Raw genomic sequence first — 19,279 nt, forward strand, 5'->3', positions numbered from 1 at the left:
TAAATGGATATCTGATAGAAAAGTCCCCCTACACTGTCATTCTTCAATATCGTTTTGGCTATTCATTCCCCATCTTTCATGTACATTTCAATCAGTTTTTTAAGTTCCATATACAAACCCTATTAGAATTCTGACTGGAATTGCAATGAATTTATAGATGAATTTGGGTGGAAATAGCCTTTGTTATTTATTATCAAGCCTTCCCATCCATAATATATATCTCTCTCTCTCTTTCCTTCTTTCTTGGAGAACGGGTTTGGCTCTGTCACCCAGGTTAAAGTGCAGTGATATGATCTTGGCTCACTGCAACCTCTGCCTCCCAGAGTCAAGCAATCCTTCTACCTCAGCCTCCCAAGTAGCTAGGATTACAGGCACATGCTACCATGCCCAGATAATTTTTGTATTTTTTGTAGAGATGAGGTTTCACCACGTTGCCCAGGCTAGTCTCGAACTCCTGAACTCAAGTGATTTGCATGCCTCGGCCTCCGAAAGTGCTAGGATTACAGGCATGAGCCACCACTGTGCCTAGCCAAGATTTCCTTAATGTAGATTTCTCCAACATACATTTTACAATTTCCTCTATAAATATCTCATGCTTTTTTACTAACATTTTTTTCTAGGCAAATTACAATTCCACTTTTATCATAAGTGGCATTTAAAAAATTCATTTTAAAATCATTAACATTGAACTGTTGCTGTTAAATATGAATAAAGTGATTTTTAAAAACTGGCCAACTTATTCGATACTGATTAGCTTATACTGATTGACATATTAATTCTTTGTGGCCCAGGCTGCTTTCAAATTCCTGAACTCAAGACTTTTACCATCATTTTGACTTTTAGTATCAAAGGCTTGTGTGTTTTCCGTATAGTTTATATCAGCTTTATTTTGATAAAAGTTCATCTGGCACATATTCTGTATTCTTCTCTTTTTTTTTTTTAATTTTAAAATTTGTTTTCCATCGTCCCCAGCCTCTGTAGATATTCTTTTACTTTCAACATTTTTGTCATTATGCTTAGTTTCTCTTATAAACAGCATATAGCTAGATTTTTAAAAATCTGATCTATGTATGATTATAATGAGCTTAAGTTCATTTCTTGTGATAACTGATGTATCTGAATTATTACAACTATCTTATTGTCTATGTTTCTATTTAGCTTGAATTTCCAAAGTCCTCTTTCTCCTTTTCAACCAACTGAGTTTTCTTCCATTTTCCTCCTCCACTGATCCAGAAGTTAAACATTATACTTGGAGTTTTTTTGGCAGACCCCTTTAAAATTTTAACTGCACAGTTTGCATAACAAAGTCTAAAACTCATCTTTATTTCTAGTCCCAAAGAATACAAGAACTACTCCTGAGTTACACAGGTGCTAGGTAATTCAGAAGCAGGATGCTCTTAGCATTGAGACTTAACTAGCAGCAAAGGCAAACCTAATTCAATACCCTTTATGGTAACTCTTACCCGATTAGAAAATTCAACTGATAGTAGACTGACTGCCTCACTTCTTGAGAAACAAGAACAAATACAGGTTTTGGGGCCCTGTACTGCCACTTGTTAGCCATGTGATCTTGGGCAAGCTCCTAATTCAAAAGTATTTGTTCCCTTAACTATTAAATGAAAACAGTAATTCTTAGTTCATAAAATTAGCTGTGGGTATTAAATAAGATCGTATACATAAAGTCCCAAATATATTGTAGGCAGAGATTACTGGCAGCTGGGACCACATAATCTAATATATGGGACCTTATAGTCTAATATATTCCTCTGGGGATAATTGCTGGTTCATATGCTACTAAAAAATCCTACTGAACTAATTTCTGAGAAGACATCTTTGGGCCATAAGTATAACGTAGACATCAAAGGCTCAATATTCGACCTTAAGCAGCTTGGAGTTGGTGATCTGAGGGATAGCATACCTTGTGGAAAATCCTGATGGGAGCCATCTCTGCTCCATTTAGCGTCTTCAAAAGGAACATGGGCCAAGAAGATGCATTCAGCCGAAATCCTGCAGCAAGCATATTGGGCAAGAGATAAAAAATATGTTTAAAAAGTGAATGGTGATATCAAGTTCTGCTTTTGGAATCCAGTTACTCCTATGCTGTGATAGTTACAGAATCACAGACTGTTAAGAAAGGACTTAAGGGTTAAAAAGAAGAAATGCCTCATTAGACTGATGAAGAAAATAAGGCACATAAGAGGAAATTTAACATGGTCCAAGGTAAATAGTGGGACAGTCTCCAAACCAAGTTTCCTGAGACAAGTATTACAGAACACATAACATAATGCCTAGAAAACTTTTCTTGAAAAATCCAAAAAAGATGTGATAGGATTAACAAATACTTAGAGATGATCTGGACAGTAGAGTACGAAAGGGGATCTAAAAATCCCTTAAGAAGAAACCAAACTCACCAACTAATAAACCCAATACATAAGTAAATCATTTTGGTTCATCTCAATATAAACTAATTTACTACTTCTTTATCACTTTCTGCCTCGCATACATATACACACCAAGTACAAAATACTTTTGGATATTCGTTGTTTACTTAAACAACTAAGGACCCAGGAATGACCTTGGAGAGAACTGTCCTATCCAAAAAAATCTTCATTTTGGAAAGAGTAAAAAGAAGCCTAGAGAGGTTAATTGTCCATTATCATCCATCAATAAGAATGTACCACTTAATGAATTGTAAAAATAAGATCGTTATTACAGTTAGGTCTTCCAATTAGAGCCCCAAGTGCTTCTTTTGATTTGCTTCAACTCTGCATCCTGAGATAACAAAACCTAATGCTTTCTGAGTATTTCCCAAACTACCTCAGCCTTGCTACTGCAGACAAAAGAATAGATAAGCTGCACCCAAGCTGCAAAGGTGGAAATAACAGCAGCGGCAGCAGTATCTGATATTATTGAGCATTTTACTGTTCACTATGCCAATCACTTTCTATTGACTAATCCTCAAGACAGCCCAAAGAGGTAGATATTATCTTCATTTTATAGATGAGGAAACAGGTACAATTTATTTAAAGTTAAATAAATTGCTTAAGATTTCTAAGTGAGAAAATGAAAAGACAGATTAAAATTCAGCAATCTGACTCCCAAGCTCACACTTTAAAACTGGCAATATATAGGTAAAATGCAAAAGAAAGAATCAGATTTTCAAATCAGGTATCAATGAATAACTATAATTAAATTTAGGGGGAGGAGGTGACAAGAAGAAAATACAAGCAAAAAAGAGTTACCACTCCATACTATTTAAACTTTTAGTCCCAAAGCTGGCTAGGCTAAGCCAGCCTTCCCGAGGTAAAGAGATTTCTTGGGACAGCCCACCCATATTAACAAAGGCGACAGCAATGTGGACATTCTTATTACTCAATCTAAAACTGCCATCACTTCCTTTGTGCTTGTCCAACTTTTTTTCCCATTAGGGGAAAAAAAAGCACCCTAATTCCACATGATTTGGTGGGGATGTCAGCCACGTGGTCTTCTCCTACCTGGTCATGGCTTAAAACACAATGCCATTTAAGAGTCTCAAATTCCCCTAAACCAAGAGTGTATATGTGTCTATGTCCCAAGTTAGGCCAATTGTTTCTGACATGAGATTGATGCTGGAGAAGAAAATGTTTCTTTCTCTGATTACATGTCCATAAGGGTGTTTGCAGTTTGGGCACTGCTACATGGAGAACAGTCCTGAGAATAAAGCCAAGGTATGGCATGGGATGAAGTGGCATAATAGTGTTTAAAATCCTGTATTCAGACACTCAACACCAGATAAAGCCTTGGACTTCTCGGCTGTATGAGTTAATAATTCCTGCCTCTTCCTTTTTTCCCTCCCTAACCTGGTTTGAGCTGGGTTTTTAACTGCTACTCTTTTTTTGACTGTGGTTTAATAAAAATTAAATCTCTCCAGAAATTCAGGCTTGGTATATATGTGGGAAAACAACTCTCCTTAGGTCAGGGAAGGTCTGAAGCAAGCCAAACCCAGAGCAGCTTTGCAATGAATGGTTTGGTACACCTATAGACAAGGAAAAGCAAGGCATTACCGTCTTAGAGAGGTGGTCTGTACACCTTGGTATATGGAGGCCTGCACAATTAGAAAATTCAGGTTTCATGCCTTTAGTTATCAATGACTAGAGTGCCTAGCCATGTAATTCCCAATTCCATTTTTTAGGTAGGGGTTACTTAGGGGTTTCTATCTCATCTGGAGCTTAAGGAGCTAAAAAAATCCTCTCAGCTGGTAATCATTAGAATATTATCATAATAGTTAATATATATTGAATGCTTACCATGTACTAAACATTTTATATGCCATTTCTTACTCAGTATTTGAAATAGTAACGTGAAGTAGGCACTATTATTATACAGATAAAAAATGAAAAATCAGAGAAGTAGCTTGTCTAGGGTCATGGTAGTAAATGGTGGAGAAAGATTTCAATCCATGGTGGTTCGATACCAAACTTTATGGTTCTTTACTATGTTTTGCTACCAGCGGGATTCTTCAAGAGTACAGGAGCAAGAGGATCCAAGATGGCCGAATAGGAACAGCTCGACAGTGCAGTTCCCATTGAGAACAGTGCAGAAGGTGAGTGTTCACTGCATTTCCAAACAAGTTTTCACTGCCCACAAACCAGGAGATTCCCAGGCTGAAAAGTGCCATGAGTTTTCAGCGTGGAGGTTTCAGTCCAGCTGGTGCCTGGTCAGCATACAGAAACTCAAACAAGTCTGTGCAGCTGTTCTGACTGGTGCCTAGAACACCTGGGAGACAGAGCCGCCCATTCAAATGAAAGGGAGGGGCTCAGACAGGGAGCCAGGCGATCTGGCTAGGTGGGTACCACCCCCACAAAACAAGCAATCTGAAATACTCTGGATTGAGAGTTTTGCAGCAAGTGCAGCTGGATGCAGGACGGTCCAGCTCAATGGGGGGAAGGGCATCCCCCACTACTGAGGCAGTCCACCACTACGAAGGCAGTTCACACAGTAGCTGGGCATAGCCTGCGGCAGTTCAGCAACACCTCTTCTGGCAGACCGTGACTAGACTACTCTGTGTGGGCAGGACATCTATGATAAAAGGCAGCAGCATGACAGGAACTTATAAATAAAGCCAACCTTCCTAGGACAGAGCACCTGGGAAAACAGGCTGTTATAAGTTCAGCTGCAGCAGACTTAAAGGTACCTGCATGGGAGCTCTGCACGGAACAACAGAGCTCCCTCCCAGCACAGCACTTGAGATCCTATAAGGGACAGACAGTCTTCTCAAGCAACTCCCCAACCCCCGTATACCCAAAGAGACACCTCATAGAGAAGAGCTCAGGCCCACATCTGGCGGGTACCCCTCTGGGATGAGGACAGTGAGGAAGAAACCGGCGGCAACCGTTGCTGTTCTGCAGCCCCTGCGGGTGATCCCCAGGTGAGCGGAGTCTGGAGTAGACCTCCAGTGGTCCTGCAGCAGAGGGGCCTGACTGTTAGAAGGAAAACTAAGAAGCAGAAAGAAACAGCTTCAACATCAACAAAAAGGACATCCACTCAGAGACCCCATCTGAAAGTCACCAACTACAAAGACCACAGGTAGATAAAGCCACTAAAATGGGAAGAAACCAGCACAAAAAGATGAAAACACCAAAAACCAGAATGTCTCTCCTCTTCCAAGGGATCACAACTCCTCAACAGCTAGGGATCAAAGATGGAGAATGAATCTGATGAATTGACAGAAACAGGCTTCAAAAGGTGAGTAATAACAAACTTCTCAGAACTAAAAGAACATGTGCTAACCCAATGCAAAGAAACTACGAACCTTGAAACAAGGTTAGATGAGATGTTAACTAGAATAAACAGCTTAGAGAAGAATATAAATGAATTGACGGAGCTGAAACACACAGCACGAGAACTTCACGAAGCATGTACAAGTTTCGATAGCTGAATCAACCATGCAGAAGAAAGGATATCAGAGACTGAAGATCAACTCAATGAAATAAAACAAGAAGGCAAGAATAGAGAAAAAAGAGTGAAAAGAAAAGAATAAAGCCTCCAAGAAATATGGGATTATGTGAAAAGACCTAATCTACGTTTGATAGGTGTGCCTGAATGTGACGGTGAGAATGAATCCAAGTTGGAAAATACTCTTCAGGATATTATCCAGGAGAACTTCCCCAACCTAGCAAGGCAGGCCACTGTTCAAGTCCATGAAATACAGAGACCACCACAAAGATATTTCTCAAGAAGAGCAACCCCAAGGCACATAATCGTCAGATTCACCAGGGTTGAAACAAAGGAAACAATGCTAAGGGCAGCTAGAGAGAAAGGTCAGGTTACCCACAAAGGGAAGCCCATCAGACTCACAGCAGATCTCTCTGCAGAAACCCTACAAGCCAGAAGACAGTGGGGGCCAATATTCAACATCCTCAAAGAAAATAACTTTCAACCTAGAATTTCATATCCAGCCAAACTAAGCTTCATAAGTGAAGGAGGAAGAAAATCCTTTATGGGCAAGCAATTGCTGAGAGATTTCATCACCATCAGGCGTGCCTTATAAGAGTTCCTGAAAAAAGCACTAAATATGCAAAGGAACAACCAGTACCAGTCACTCCAAAAAAGTACCAAATGGTAAAGAACACTGACACAATGAAGAAAATGTATCAACTAACGGGCAAAACATCTAACTAGCATCAAAATGGCAGGATCGAATTCACACATAACAATATTAACCTTGAATGTAAATGGACTAAATGCCCCAATCAAAAGACACGGACTAGCAATTTGGATAAAAAGTCAAAAGCCATTGGTGTGCTGTATTCAGGAAACCCATCTCACATGCAAGGACACACATAGGCTAAAAATAAAGGGATGGAGGAAGATTTATCAAGCAAATGGAGAGCAAAAAAAAAAGCAGGAGTCGCAATCCTAGTCTCTGATAAAATGAACTTTAAACCATCAAAGATAAAAAGAGACAAAGAAAGGCATTACATAATGGCAAAGGATAATGCATCAAGAAGAACTAACGATCCTAAATATATACACACCCAATACAGGAGCACCCAGGTACATAAAGCAAGTTCTTAACAACCTACAAAGAGACTTAGAATCCCACACAGTAACAGTGGGAGACTTTAACACTCCACTGTCTATATTAGACAGATCAACGAGACAGAAAATTAACAAGGATATTCAGGACTTGAACTCAGATCTGAACCAAGTGGACCTAATAGACATCTACAGAGATCTCCAACCCAAATCCACAGAATATACATTCTTCTCAGCACTGCTTGACACTTACTTTAAGATTGACCACATAATTGAAAGCAAATCACTCCTCAGCAAATGCAAAAAATGGAAATCATAACAGTCTCTCAGACCACAGTGCAATCAAATTAGAACTCAAATGTAAAAAACTAACTCAGAACTGCACAACTTCATGGAAATGGAATAACGGGCTCCTGAATGTCGACTGGATAAACAATGAAATGAAGGCAGAAATAAAGATGTTCTTTGAACCAACGAGCATGAAGACACAACATACCATAATCTCTGGGACACATTTAAAGCAGTGTCTAGAGGGAAATTCATAGCAATAAAAGCCCGCCAGAGAAGCGAGGAAAAATCTAAAATCAACACCCTATCCTCAAAATTGAAAGAGCTAGAGAAGCAAGATCAAAAAAACTCAAAAACTAGCAGAAGACAAGAAATAACTAAGATCAGAGCAGAAATGAAGGAGATAAAAGACACAAAAAATCCTTCAAAAAATCAGTAAATCCAGGAGCTGGTTTTTTGAAAAAAATCAACAAAATAGACAGACTGCTAGCCAGATTAATAAAAAAGAAAATGGAGAAGAATCAAATATATGCAATAAAAAGTGATAAAAGGGATATCACCACTGACTCCACAGAAATACAAACTACAATCAGAGATTACTGCAAACACCTCTATGCACATAAACCAGTAAACCTGGAAGAAATTGATAAATTCCTGGACTCTTGCACCCTTCCAAGCCTAAACCAGGAAGAAGTTGAAACCTTGAATAGACCAATAACAAGGGCTGAAGTTGAGGCAGCAATTAATAGCTTACTAACCAAAGAAAGTCCAGGTCCAGACAGGTTCACAGCTGAATTCTACCAAATGTACAAAGAGGAGCTAGTACCATTCCTTCTGAAACTGTTCCAAACAATCCAAAAAGGGGGAATCATTCCCAAATCATTTTATGAGACTAACATCATCCTGATACCAAAACCTGGCAGAGACTCAACAAGAAAAGAAAGCTTCAGGCCAATATCCATGTTGAACATAGATGCGAAAATCTTCAATAAAATACTGGCAAACCAATTGCAACAGCACATCAAAAAGCTTATTCATCACGATCAAGTAGGCTTCATCCTGGGGATTCAAGGCTGGTTCAACATATGCAAATCTATAAACATAATTCACCACATAAACAGAACCAAAGACAAAAACCACATGATTATCTCAATAGATGCAGAGAAGGCCTTTGACAAAATTTAACAGCCCTTTATGCTAAAAACTCTCAATAAACTAGGTATCGAAGGAACATATTTCAAAATAATAAAAGCTATTTACGACAAACCTACAGCCAATATCACACTGAATGGGCAAAAACTGGAAGCATTCCCTTCGAAATCTGGCACTAGACAAGGATGCCTTCTGTCACCACTCCTATTCAATATAGTATTAGAAGTTCTAGCCAGAGCAATTATATACTCAAAAAAACAAAGAGTATTCAATTAGGAAAAGAGGAAGTCAAATTGTCTCTATTTGCAGACAACATGATTGTGTATTTAGAAGACCCTATCATCTCAGCCCAAAATCTCCTTAAACTGATAAGCAACTTCAGCAAAGTCTCAGGATACAAAATCAATGTGCAGAAATCAGAAGCATTTCTATACACCAATAACAGACTAACAGAGCCAAATCATGAGTAAACTTCCATTCACAATTGCTACAAAGAGAATAAAATACCTAGGAATACAACAAACAAAGGATGTAAAGGACCTCTGCAAACCACTGCTCAACAAAATAATAGAGGACACAAACATATGGAGAAACATTCCATGCTCATGGTTAGGAAGAATCAATATCATGAAAATGGCCATACTGCCCAAAGTAATTTATAGATTCAATGCTATCCCCATCAAGCTACCAATGACCCTCTTCACAGAACTGGAAAAAATCACCTTGAACTTCATATGGAACCAAAAGAGAGCCCACATAGCCAAGACAATTCTAAGCAAAAAGAACAAAGCCAGAGGCATCATGCTACCTGATTTCAAACTATATTACAAAGCTACAGTAATCAAAACAGTATGGGACTGATACCAAAACAGAGATACAGACCAATGGAACAGGAGAGGCCTCGGAGGTAATGCCACACATCTACAACAATCTGATCTTTGACAAACCTGACAAAAACAAGCAATGAGGAAAGAATTCCCTGTTTAATAAATGGTGTTGCAAAAACTGGCTAGCAGTGTACGGAAAGCAGAAAGTGGACCCCTTCCTGACACGTTACACTAAAATTAACTCCAGATGGATTAAGGACTTAAATATAAGACCTAACACCATAAAAATCCTAGAAGAAAACTTAGGCAAAACCATCCAGGACATAGGCATAGGCAAGGACTTCATGATTAAAACACTAAAAGCATTGGCAACAAAAGCCAAAATAGACAAATGGGACCTAATTAAACTCCAGAGCTTCTGCACAGCAAAAGAAACAATCATGAGAGTGAACCGGCAACCAACAGAATGGGAAACAATTTTTGCAATCTACCCATCTGACAAAGGGCTAATATCCAGAATCTATGAGGAACCAAAACAGATTTACAAGAAAAAAACAAACAAACCCATCCAAAAGTGGGCAAAGGATATGAACAGATACTTTTCCAAGAAGACATCTATGAGGCCAACAAACAAATGAAAAAATGTTCATCATCACTGATTATTAGAGACATGCAAATCAAAACCACATTGAGATACCATCTCATTCCAGTTAGAATGGCGATCATTAAAAAATCTGGAGACAACAAAGGCTGGAGAGGATGTGGAGAAATAGGAACACTTTTACACTGCTGGTGGGAGTGTAAACTAGTTCAACCATTGTGGAAGACAGTGTGACATTTCCTCAAGGATCTAGAAACAGAAATTCCATCTGATCCAGTAATCCTATTACTGGGTATATACCCAAAGGATTATAAATCATTCTATTATAAAGACACATGCACACATATGTTCCTTGCGGCCCTGTTTACAATAGCAAAGACCTGGAACCAACCCAAATGCCCATCGATGATAGACTGGACAAGGAAAATGTGGCACATATATACCATGGAATACTATGCAGCCATAAAAAAGATGAGTTCATGTCCTTTGTAGGGACTTGGATGAATCTGGAAATCATCATTCTCAGCAAACTAACACAAGAACAGAAAATCAGACACTGCATGTTCTCACTCATAGGCGGGTGTTGAACAATGAGAACACATGGACACAGGGAGGGAAGCATCACACACTGGGGTCTCTTGAGGGGGGCAAGGTAGGGACAGCGGGGGTGGGGGAGGTCAGGGAAGGATAACATGGGGAGAAATGCCAGATGTAGGTGACAGATGTAGGTGACAGGGGGATGGAGGCGGCAAACCACATTGCCATGTGTGTACCTATGCAACAATCCTGCATGTTCTGCACATGTACCCCAGAACCTAAAGTACAGTTTAAAAAAAAAAAAGAGTACAGGAGCAAAGCAAAAACATTATGAACCCAAGAAATTGCTAAGGTATCTTATTCCTCAACCCGCTAGGTGATGTGGGAATCTATCCCTTCAAATTCAAGTATATCCACAATTTATCTCAATATTCCTGGGTAATCATAGATAGTAGATAGTTTTAACATTGAGAGGACCTCAGAGGCCATGAAGTACAAAGATCTTGCAGATGACAAACTGAAGTCCAGAGAGGCTAAGAAATTTGTTCGTGGTTACACAAGCCAATCTTATAGTGTCAGGCTGGAACCCCACGACTTGTTATTTGGTTCTCATTTATTACATTATGCTGCCTCCAAAAGTTAACATTTATTGTACACATACCATGAGCGAGGCTCCTTGTGCTAAGCACTTTTAGTGGATCACTACTGCTATTCTGAATCAGATACTAGAAGAGTAGCTCTGTCTCTGGTGCCAGACTGCTTGAATTTAAATCCAGCTTTTCCGCTTACCAGGTATAGACTTTTGGAAAATTACAAAACCTCTCTCTAGCTTCAGTTTCCTCAACAACAGCATAGGATAAGAATCAATGGCTTGTTCTAAGGATTAAATAGGCTGACATGCAAAGGACTTAAAACACTGCCTGCATATAGGCAGAGGTTACATAAATATTGGCTATTATCTTATAACTATAGATGAAAAAACTGAGACTTAGAGAAATCAAGTAAACTATCCAAAGTGAGTAAATTAGCAAATAGCAGAGCCAGGATTTGAACCCAACTACTCTGTCTCCAGAACTTTCAAAATCAATAATCACATTAATATCTTCAAATATTTTATCACTCAGTCCTACCACCCTGTCTCTAGGTAAGAGCTGGAGTCATCAACTTGTGAAAGAGATAAAAGAAAGAAGATAAAAACAATTCTCAAATTAGGCAGTGACCTAGGGTGTCTATAAGAAAAAGGACAGCTAGGTAAGAGGAAATCCTAACCTCTAAATGTGAAGTACCTCAGTGCTCATTCATTGGTTGGCTCTTCTCTTGGTCCCTACTTTCTTCCTGTCAAATGATGAGTGCCAATTTATGTATCTAGCCCAAACCTCTGTTCTGGGTTTCATGTTCATATATCCAACTACCTTATTCTATAACTCTACTTGGATGTCTAAGAAATCACAAAATGATTAAGTCTAAGACAGTACTCTTGATTCTACTATTCCCTCCAAACTTGTTCTTTTCTCCAGTTATCCCATCTCATTTTAATAGGTGGCACCCCTTATTAAACCCATGGGCTCAGACCAAAAAGACTAAAAGTTATCCTTGATTCCTCCCTTTCTATCACCCACCAAAGTCAATTAGTCAGCAAGTCTTGATGGCTTTCCCACTTAATGTGTCCTAGATCAACCCACATTTCACCATCTCCACTGCTATATTACCCTAATCTAACTCAGAGTCAGATCTTGCCTAGACAACTGCAACAGCCTTCTAACTGGACCCCAGGCCTCTACTTTAGAACCCAGAATGTTTATTTTTAAAAAATGTAAATCAGGTCACATTACCTTATGTTTATATTTCACAACCCAAAATAGATCTAAACTCTTTATTATTCACGTTTACAAGACTTATCTGATCTGGACCTTGCTTACTCCTCATTACTCATCTCTTATCACGACTCCCTTGTACCCCCATTCATTGGTCTTTCTATTCTCAAATATACCAAGCTGTTTCCTCTTCCTCAAATACCTTTTAATCAACTCTTTACAGTTAGTTCTTTGCTGAGACATCACTTCCTTAGAAAGGTGTTCCTTGCCTACTCTACCTAAAATAGCCTCCTAAATCTATCCTGCTTCCTTCTTATTTCTAGCCCTTATTACCATCTGAATTTTCTTTTTCAGAAATGTGTATGTCTTCTCTAACTAGAATACAAGATCCTTGAGAGTTTTATTGAATTAAGGAAAAAACCCTCTACTTATTAAATGGGTGCCAGGAACTGATGGATGCTTTATTATGTTATTCCACTTAATCCACAAAAACCACATGTGGCAGAATTTATTAATGATCTTTCAGGTGAGGCCACTGAAATTCAAGTGTTTTTTTTTTTTTTGAGAGAGAGTCTCACTCTGTCACCAAGCTGGAGTGCAGTGGCACAATCTCAGCTCACTTACGACCTCTGTCTTCAGAGTTCAATGGATTCTTCCACCTCAGCCTCCTGAGTAGCTGGGATTACAGGCATGCACCACCACACCCAGCTAATTTTTATATTTTTAGTAGAGCTGGGGGACAGGGTTTCACCATGTTGGCCAGGATGGTCTCAATCTCTTGACCTCATGATCCGCCAAGTGCTGGGATTACAGGTATGAACCACCGCGCCCGGCCTGAAACTCATGGTTAAAAGTCAAGGTAAAGCAATTTACCAGTAGCCACACATCTAAGGTAGTGAGTGGCTAATACTACAAAGTCAGATCTCTTTTAATTCCAAACACAGTCAGTTTGCAAGTCTTCCGTGTTTACTAATGATTTATTTTTAAAACCATAAAGAACCAGTTCTAAAGTGCTTCTAGGTGCTCCCAAGACTACGGGACCACTGGATAAGCTAGGGTCCAGCTATTTAAACTAGCTAACTGACGAAACTGAATTTAAGTGTGGAGCAGCAGGCTGGACACAGTGGCGTTCACCTGTAATCCCAGCACTTTGGGAGGCTGAGGCAGGAGGATCACTTGAGCCCAGAATTTTAAGACCAGCCTGGGCAACATAGTGAGACCTAATTTCTACAAAAATTAGAAAAATTAGCCAGGCATGGTGGCATGTGCTTGTAGTCCCAGCTACGTGGGAGGCTCACGCAGGATGAGTGCTGTAGTCTGGAGTGGTTGAGGCTACAGTGAGCTATGATTGTGCCACTGCATTCTAGCCTGAGTGACAGAGCAAGACTGTACCTCAATACATACATATATACATATGGAACAGCAGGACTGTAATCTATTCATAGTCCATGCCCTCTGGTGGAAGGTAACAGAACAGCTTTCACACAAGGAATTGATCAGTCACAGAAACATACGAAGGATTCCTTTCAAGTCACTGTATATACTAGAGCATGTGACTAAATTTGCTGGGTAAGCAGTTTTACACTGAGATCCTGAATCATTTGACTAGAGGCCTCATTAAAGGCTAGCTTCTACTCTAGCTCAATGACTCTCAAACTTGGACACTGCAATCCCCCAGGGGAACTTCAAAGATTACATCAGATCCACTCCCAAAAATTCTTATTTAACTGAAGGCCTAGACACTAAAAATTTTAAGAGCTCCCAAGGTGATTTCAACAGGTAGCCAAGTTTGAGAACTATGCTCTAGATAGCCCTCTTTAGAAGAAACAATCACAGAATTAAGTAGAAGAATCAGTAATAATGGAGCTGTGAGAAGAGTGGCAGCTTTGACATAACTTTAACTGAGGAGAATCATTCTACCCTACTACACCTTTTATCCTTGGAAGACTCCTCTGGCAAGGGAGTAATAGCCCTTATGAGACTAGAACACACATACGTACATATATACACCATATAAGACTGTAATGGAAAAGGATGCTATTCTAGAGCAATGCTTTCCAAATCTACACCAGTTGTGCCAGATTCTTGGGAGAGTCATTTTGCCAGGCAGAATCCCAAGCCCCATTACCTAGAACTTCTGATTCAGCAACTCTAGGGAGAAGTCCAGAGAAGGACCAGGAAACATGAACACACACACATATGTACAATTATATGTATAATTTTATTTTTAAAACTTTATTTTGAAAAGTTGTAAACCTACAAAAAATAGCAAAAACTATATAATGAACAACTATGTACCCTTCAGTTAGATTCAACTATTAACATTTTCCCACATAGCTTTTCATCTACATGTATTAATTCCCCCCCACGAACTATAAAAGTTGGAGACATCATGACACTTCACTCCTAAATAAAACAGTATATTTGAACAAAGACATTCCCCTACAAAATTGTAACATTATCAAACTCAGAAAATTTAATTAAAAATATCCTTATGTCCCCAAAAATGTTCTTTAAAACTGTTTCTAATATAGGATCCAATCTAGAATCACACATTAAATTTGGTTGTCATGTTTCTTCAGTCTCCTTTAATGTAGAATTAATGTAGAATAGTCCTGTTGCCTTTTGTTTGCTTTGTATTACATTGACATTTTTGAAGAGTCTGGGTTATGTTTTACAAAATGTCCCATAGTTTGGACTTTTTCTGATTTTTTCCTCATAATTACATTCATGCTAAAGAGCTTGTTTATTTTTGAGACAGGGTCTTGTTCTGTTGCCCAGGCTGGTGTGCAGTGGGTGCAATCATGGCTCATAGCAGCCTTGAACTTCTGTGCTGAAGCGATCCCTCTGAGCAGCCCAGCTAATTTTTTTTTTTTTTTTTTTTTTTTGGTAGGGACAGAGTTTCATTAATTGCCCAGGCTGGGCAATTAATGAAATTAATCCATCCATCTCGGGCTTCCAAAGTGCTGGGATTACAGATGTAAGCCACTGTGCCTGGCCTCATTCCTTCTATATTTATTAGTTGGCATTCTGTAGAGGAGGTTTCTTCCCTCCAACTAACTTACTCTGTCTCTCTGTCACCCGTGCCACACTGCAGCTTTGACCTCCTGGACTCAAGGGTTACTCTCACCTCAGCCTCCTGAGTAGCTGGGTCCACAGGTGTGTGACACCACGCCCAGCTCATTTTTAATGTTTTTCATTAGATATGTGGTCTTGCCATGTTGCCCAGGCTGATCCAAACTCCTAGGGTCAAGGGATCCTCCTGCCTCAGCCTCCCAAAGTGCTCGGATTACAGGTGTGAGCCATCAAGCCCAGCCTAAATATTTTTCACTGTGTATCACATGGACCCATGGATACCATTTAACATCATTCTTTTATTTGTATTATACTTTTTGATACTTATATTGTTGCAGTTTTGGCTAGTTAGGGCCCCTTGCAGCTGCTCCTATGTTCTTTTGGTACGTTCCTATTATTCTTTGAGACTTCTTTCCTTTCTGGCATAATAAGACATTCCAGATTCACCTTATATTATTTCTTCTGCTCAGCTTTAGAATCAGCCATTTCTCCAGGACCCATGATTCCTTTTAGTGAGGAATGAGATTTAGAAACCAAAATCAAGGTGTGCTCATTGCCACTGAGATGTAATTGCTTCTAGGCCTTTCCAATGAATGGTGCTTGGAAAATACATATGTATACACACACACATATACAAATCATATGTTACATATATATATTACTTGAATAGGATGCATACAAATAAATATATTTTAAAGTCAAGAGTAGATACAGATACTTTCCAATTCAAATCCACTACTAAAGGGTTCTTCCTCATCTTTTTCTTTTCCACATTAAAATCTTATTTATTCATTTGCTCTACGTTCAGTATCTGCAAATTAGTCTCAGATGATCATGCCAAAACCACAAACATTATTAAGAAGTTAGAATTTCCTTACAGTCCGTTTTTCCCTTAGAATATGCCCCATATTAAAAATTTATTTGAATTAATACTTTTTTCAACGTGGTTATGATATCCACTTGATTTAGCTTTGTTTCTAATCAAGTTTAGGGTTTGCTTTGTTCATCTTTTTTAGTTTAATTTTATTTAAGTAAAATATATAATTCAGAAGTCGAAAGAATATTAAGAAGGTATTCTCAAAAGCCTCACTCTTATCCCAGTACTTTCTACCTTATTCTAAGACATACCTAATAGGTGATCTTTTCATTATTTTCTGACTTAATGTTCCTGTGTTTCTTTTTACGAAAATAAATTTAAAATATATAATGTCATGTATATATGTGTGTATATGTGTATACATACATATTTCCCCTTCTCTTTCTCAAAAGTTAATATATATACTTTTTGCAACTTTCTTTTTTCACATTAATAATGTATCTTGAAAATCATTCCATATTAGTTTATAGAGATCGCTCTCATTCTACTTTATGGTTGAATAGTACCTCATTGTGTTAATGTACTGTATTACATTCAATAAATCTCTTAATGTTGCAAAAAAATAACCATGTGCATGTTGCTTTATTTTTGAGGAAGAATATCTTTAAAATCAAATTCCTGAAGTGAGATCCCTGGGTCAAATAATAAAAGTACATGTGGTTTTTCTCAGATACTGCTGAATTGTATGCCCTCCCTCTCCAGTGCGAATTGTACCATTCTGCACATCCCCAGCAAAAAATGAGAATGCTTATTTCCCCACAGCCTTGCTGTCTCCTCGAGCTTTTGAGTTTTTGTCAATCTGGTATGAAAGACTATCTCAGTGTGGTTTTAATCTGGTGGTGATGTGTGTTTTCCTATGTTTGAGAATCAGTTGTATTATCGTCTATGAACTATTCATGCCTTGAGATCATTTTTCTATAGGTTTTAATCTTTTTTTTTTTTTTTTTCTTTTTGAGACAGAGTCTGGCTCTGTCACCAGGCTGGAGTGCAGTGGCGCAATCTCCACTCACTGCAACCTCCACCTCCCAGGTTCAAGCGATTCTCCTGCCTCAGCCTCCCAAGTAGCTGGGACGACAGGCCACGCCACCACACCCAGCTACTTTTTGTATTTTTAGTAGAGACGGGATTTCACCATGTTGGCTAGAATGGGCTCGATCTCTTGACCTTGTGATCCACCCACCTTGGCCTCCCAAAGTACTGGGATTACATGTGTGAGCCACTGTGCCTGGCCTCTTTAAAATTTTTTCTATTTATGAGTGTTCTTTATGAATTAGGAAGATTTATATGTGCTTTACATTGCAAATATTTTCTCCCATTTATCATTTGTCTTTTAGCTTTGAGTATTTTTTTCCCTAAAAACATTTTACAAAGTCTAATTTATCCACTTATCTAGATTTTGAGTCATATTTAAAAAGGCTTTCCCTACCCCAAGTTTATAAAGCAATCTGCGAGTTCCTTGTACTTTGTCACTTTATTTTACATTTTGATCTCTAATTCATCTGCAGTTTATTCTGACATATGCTACGATATATGGATTCAATTGTATCTTTTCCAAACGGCTATCAATTTATTCCAATGTCGTTTGTGAAAAAGTTGATTTTACCCCAATTTAATATGCCAACCACTATGGATTGAATCTCCAACCCCCAAATTAGTATGTTGAAGTCCTAATCCCCAATATAACTGTACCTGGAGACAGGGCTGTTAGATGATGAAGGTTAAGTGAAGTCATGGGGTACAGCCCTAATTGTAGCACCATGGCCTTATAAGAAGAGGAAGAGCTCTCTCCCTCTCCCTCCACTTCTCTCCCTCCTTCCTCCTTCTCCTGTGAGAAACAGTGAGAAGGCAGCCATAAGGTGGCTGTCTGCGAGCAAGAAGAGGACTCTCACTAGAAACCAAGCCCTGCCAGAATCTTGACCTTGGACTTTCCAGCCTCTAGAACTATGAGAAAATAAATTCTGTTGTTGAAACCATGCAGTCTGTCGTATTGCATTAATAGCCCAAGGAGACTGTATGATATTACCTTTATCATACAACAGATTTTCATATACAGTCAGATCTCCAGATTTGCTATTATTTTACACTGCTCAGCCTGTCTATTCATGTGCCAGTTCCATACAATTCTAATTATAGAGCCTTTAAAGCATGTTTTAATAGCCAATGGGAATACTCTCTGCACACTGCTCTTATCTTTCAGGAATTCCTATTTTTGAATTACTATATGTACCTAAAAGTTTTGTTATATTTACCTACAAATTTTCTTCATTGCTTTGCAGAGATCCATTTCTTCCATGTTATCATCTTCCTCCTGCTTGAAAGATTTCACTTGACATTTCTTGCAGTACTGATATGCTTGTAATTAATTCTCTAAGCTTTTATATGTCTGCAAATGTCTTTGTTTCATTTTCATTTTTGAAAAACATTTTTGTTTGGTATAGAATTCTAGCCTAACAATTTCTTTTCCTTTTAGAACTTAAAAATGTTGCTCCACTGTGTTCTGGCTTGCACCATTTCTGACCAGAAGTTGCTGACATTCTTTGTTCTTCTGTATATGATGTGCTTGTTTTTCTCTGGCTGCTCTTAAGATTTTTCTCTTTATCATGGGTTTTCAGCAATTTGATAATTGTGGTTTGTTTCATATTTCTCCTGCTTGGGATTCATTGAGCTTCTCTGATTTGTAAAGTTAGTTTTCATAGTAATCAAAAATTTTTCAAGCATTATTTTTCAAATAACTTCTTATTGTGCACCCTATCCCTCCTTTAGGATTCCAGTTACGCTTGTTATAGGCTGCTTGAAGTTGTTCCATGACTCACTGATGCTTTATTTCTTTTTCAGTTCTTTTTCTGTGTTTCATTTGGATAGTTTACATTGCTGTTTTTAAGTTTCCTGATCTTCCTCCTGCAGCAATTCCAGCAGTAATATGTTGTGGATCCATTCCGTTTATTCTTCACTTGAGATATTATATTGTATCTTCCACTGCTAAAGTTTAATTTGGTTCTTTTAAATCTAAATCCCACATTTCTCTACTCCTGATGCTCAAAATTTCCTCTGTCTTTGTGAACATATACAGAATAAATAACTGATTTAATGT

General features: G+C 38.4%; 1 protein-coding gene across 23 annotated transcripts in view; it reads right to left on the reverse strand.

The window, feature by feature from the left end:
- SCMH1 (Scm polycomb group protein homolog 1) overlaps positions 1-19,279 on the reverse strand; it is a 232,838-nt gene that overhangs the window by 115,521 nt on the left and 98,038 nt on the right. For 22 of the 23 annotated variants that reach the window (XR_013519963.1, XR_013519965.1, XR_013519964.1 and 19 more), the window contains one exon: positions 1,919-2,007. Coding sequence is in view for 19 of the 23 variants with exons in the window: in XM_078331399.1 (XP_078187525.1) it covers positions 1,919-2,007 (89 nt within the window). In the remaining 4 variants the exon portion in view is untranslated. Of the gene's footprint in view, positions 1-1,918; positions 2,009-19,279 lie in introns of those variants that run through there. The other variant, XM_078331404.1, reaches the window with a different exon arrangement.

Source organism: Callithrix jacchus, chromosome 7 (assembly GCF_049354715.1).
Source record: "Callithrix jacchus isolate 240 chromosome 7, calJac240_pri, whole genome shotgun sequence".
In the NCBI taxonomy this organism is placed as follows: domain Eukaryota; kingdom Metazoa; phylum Chordata; class Mammalia; order Primates; family Cebidae; genus Callithrix; species Callithrix jacchus.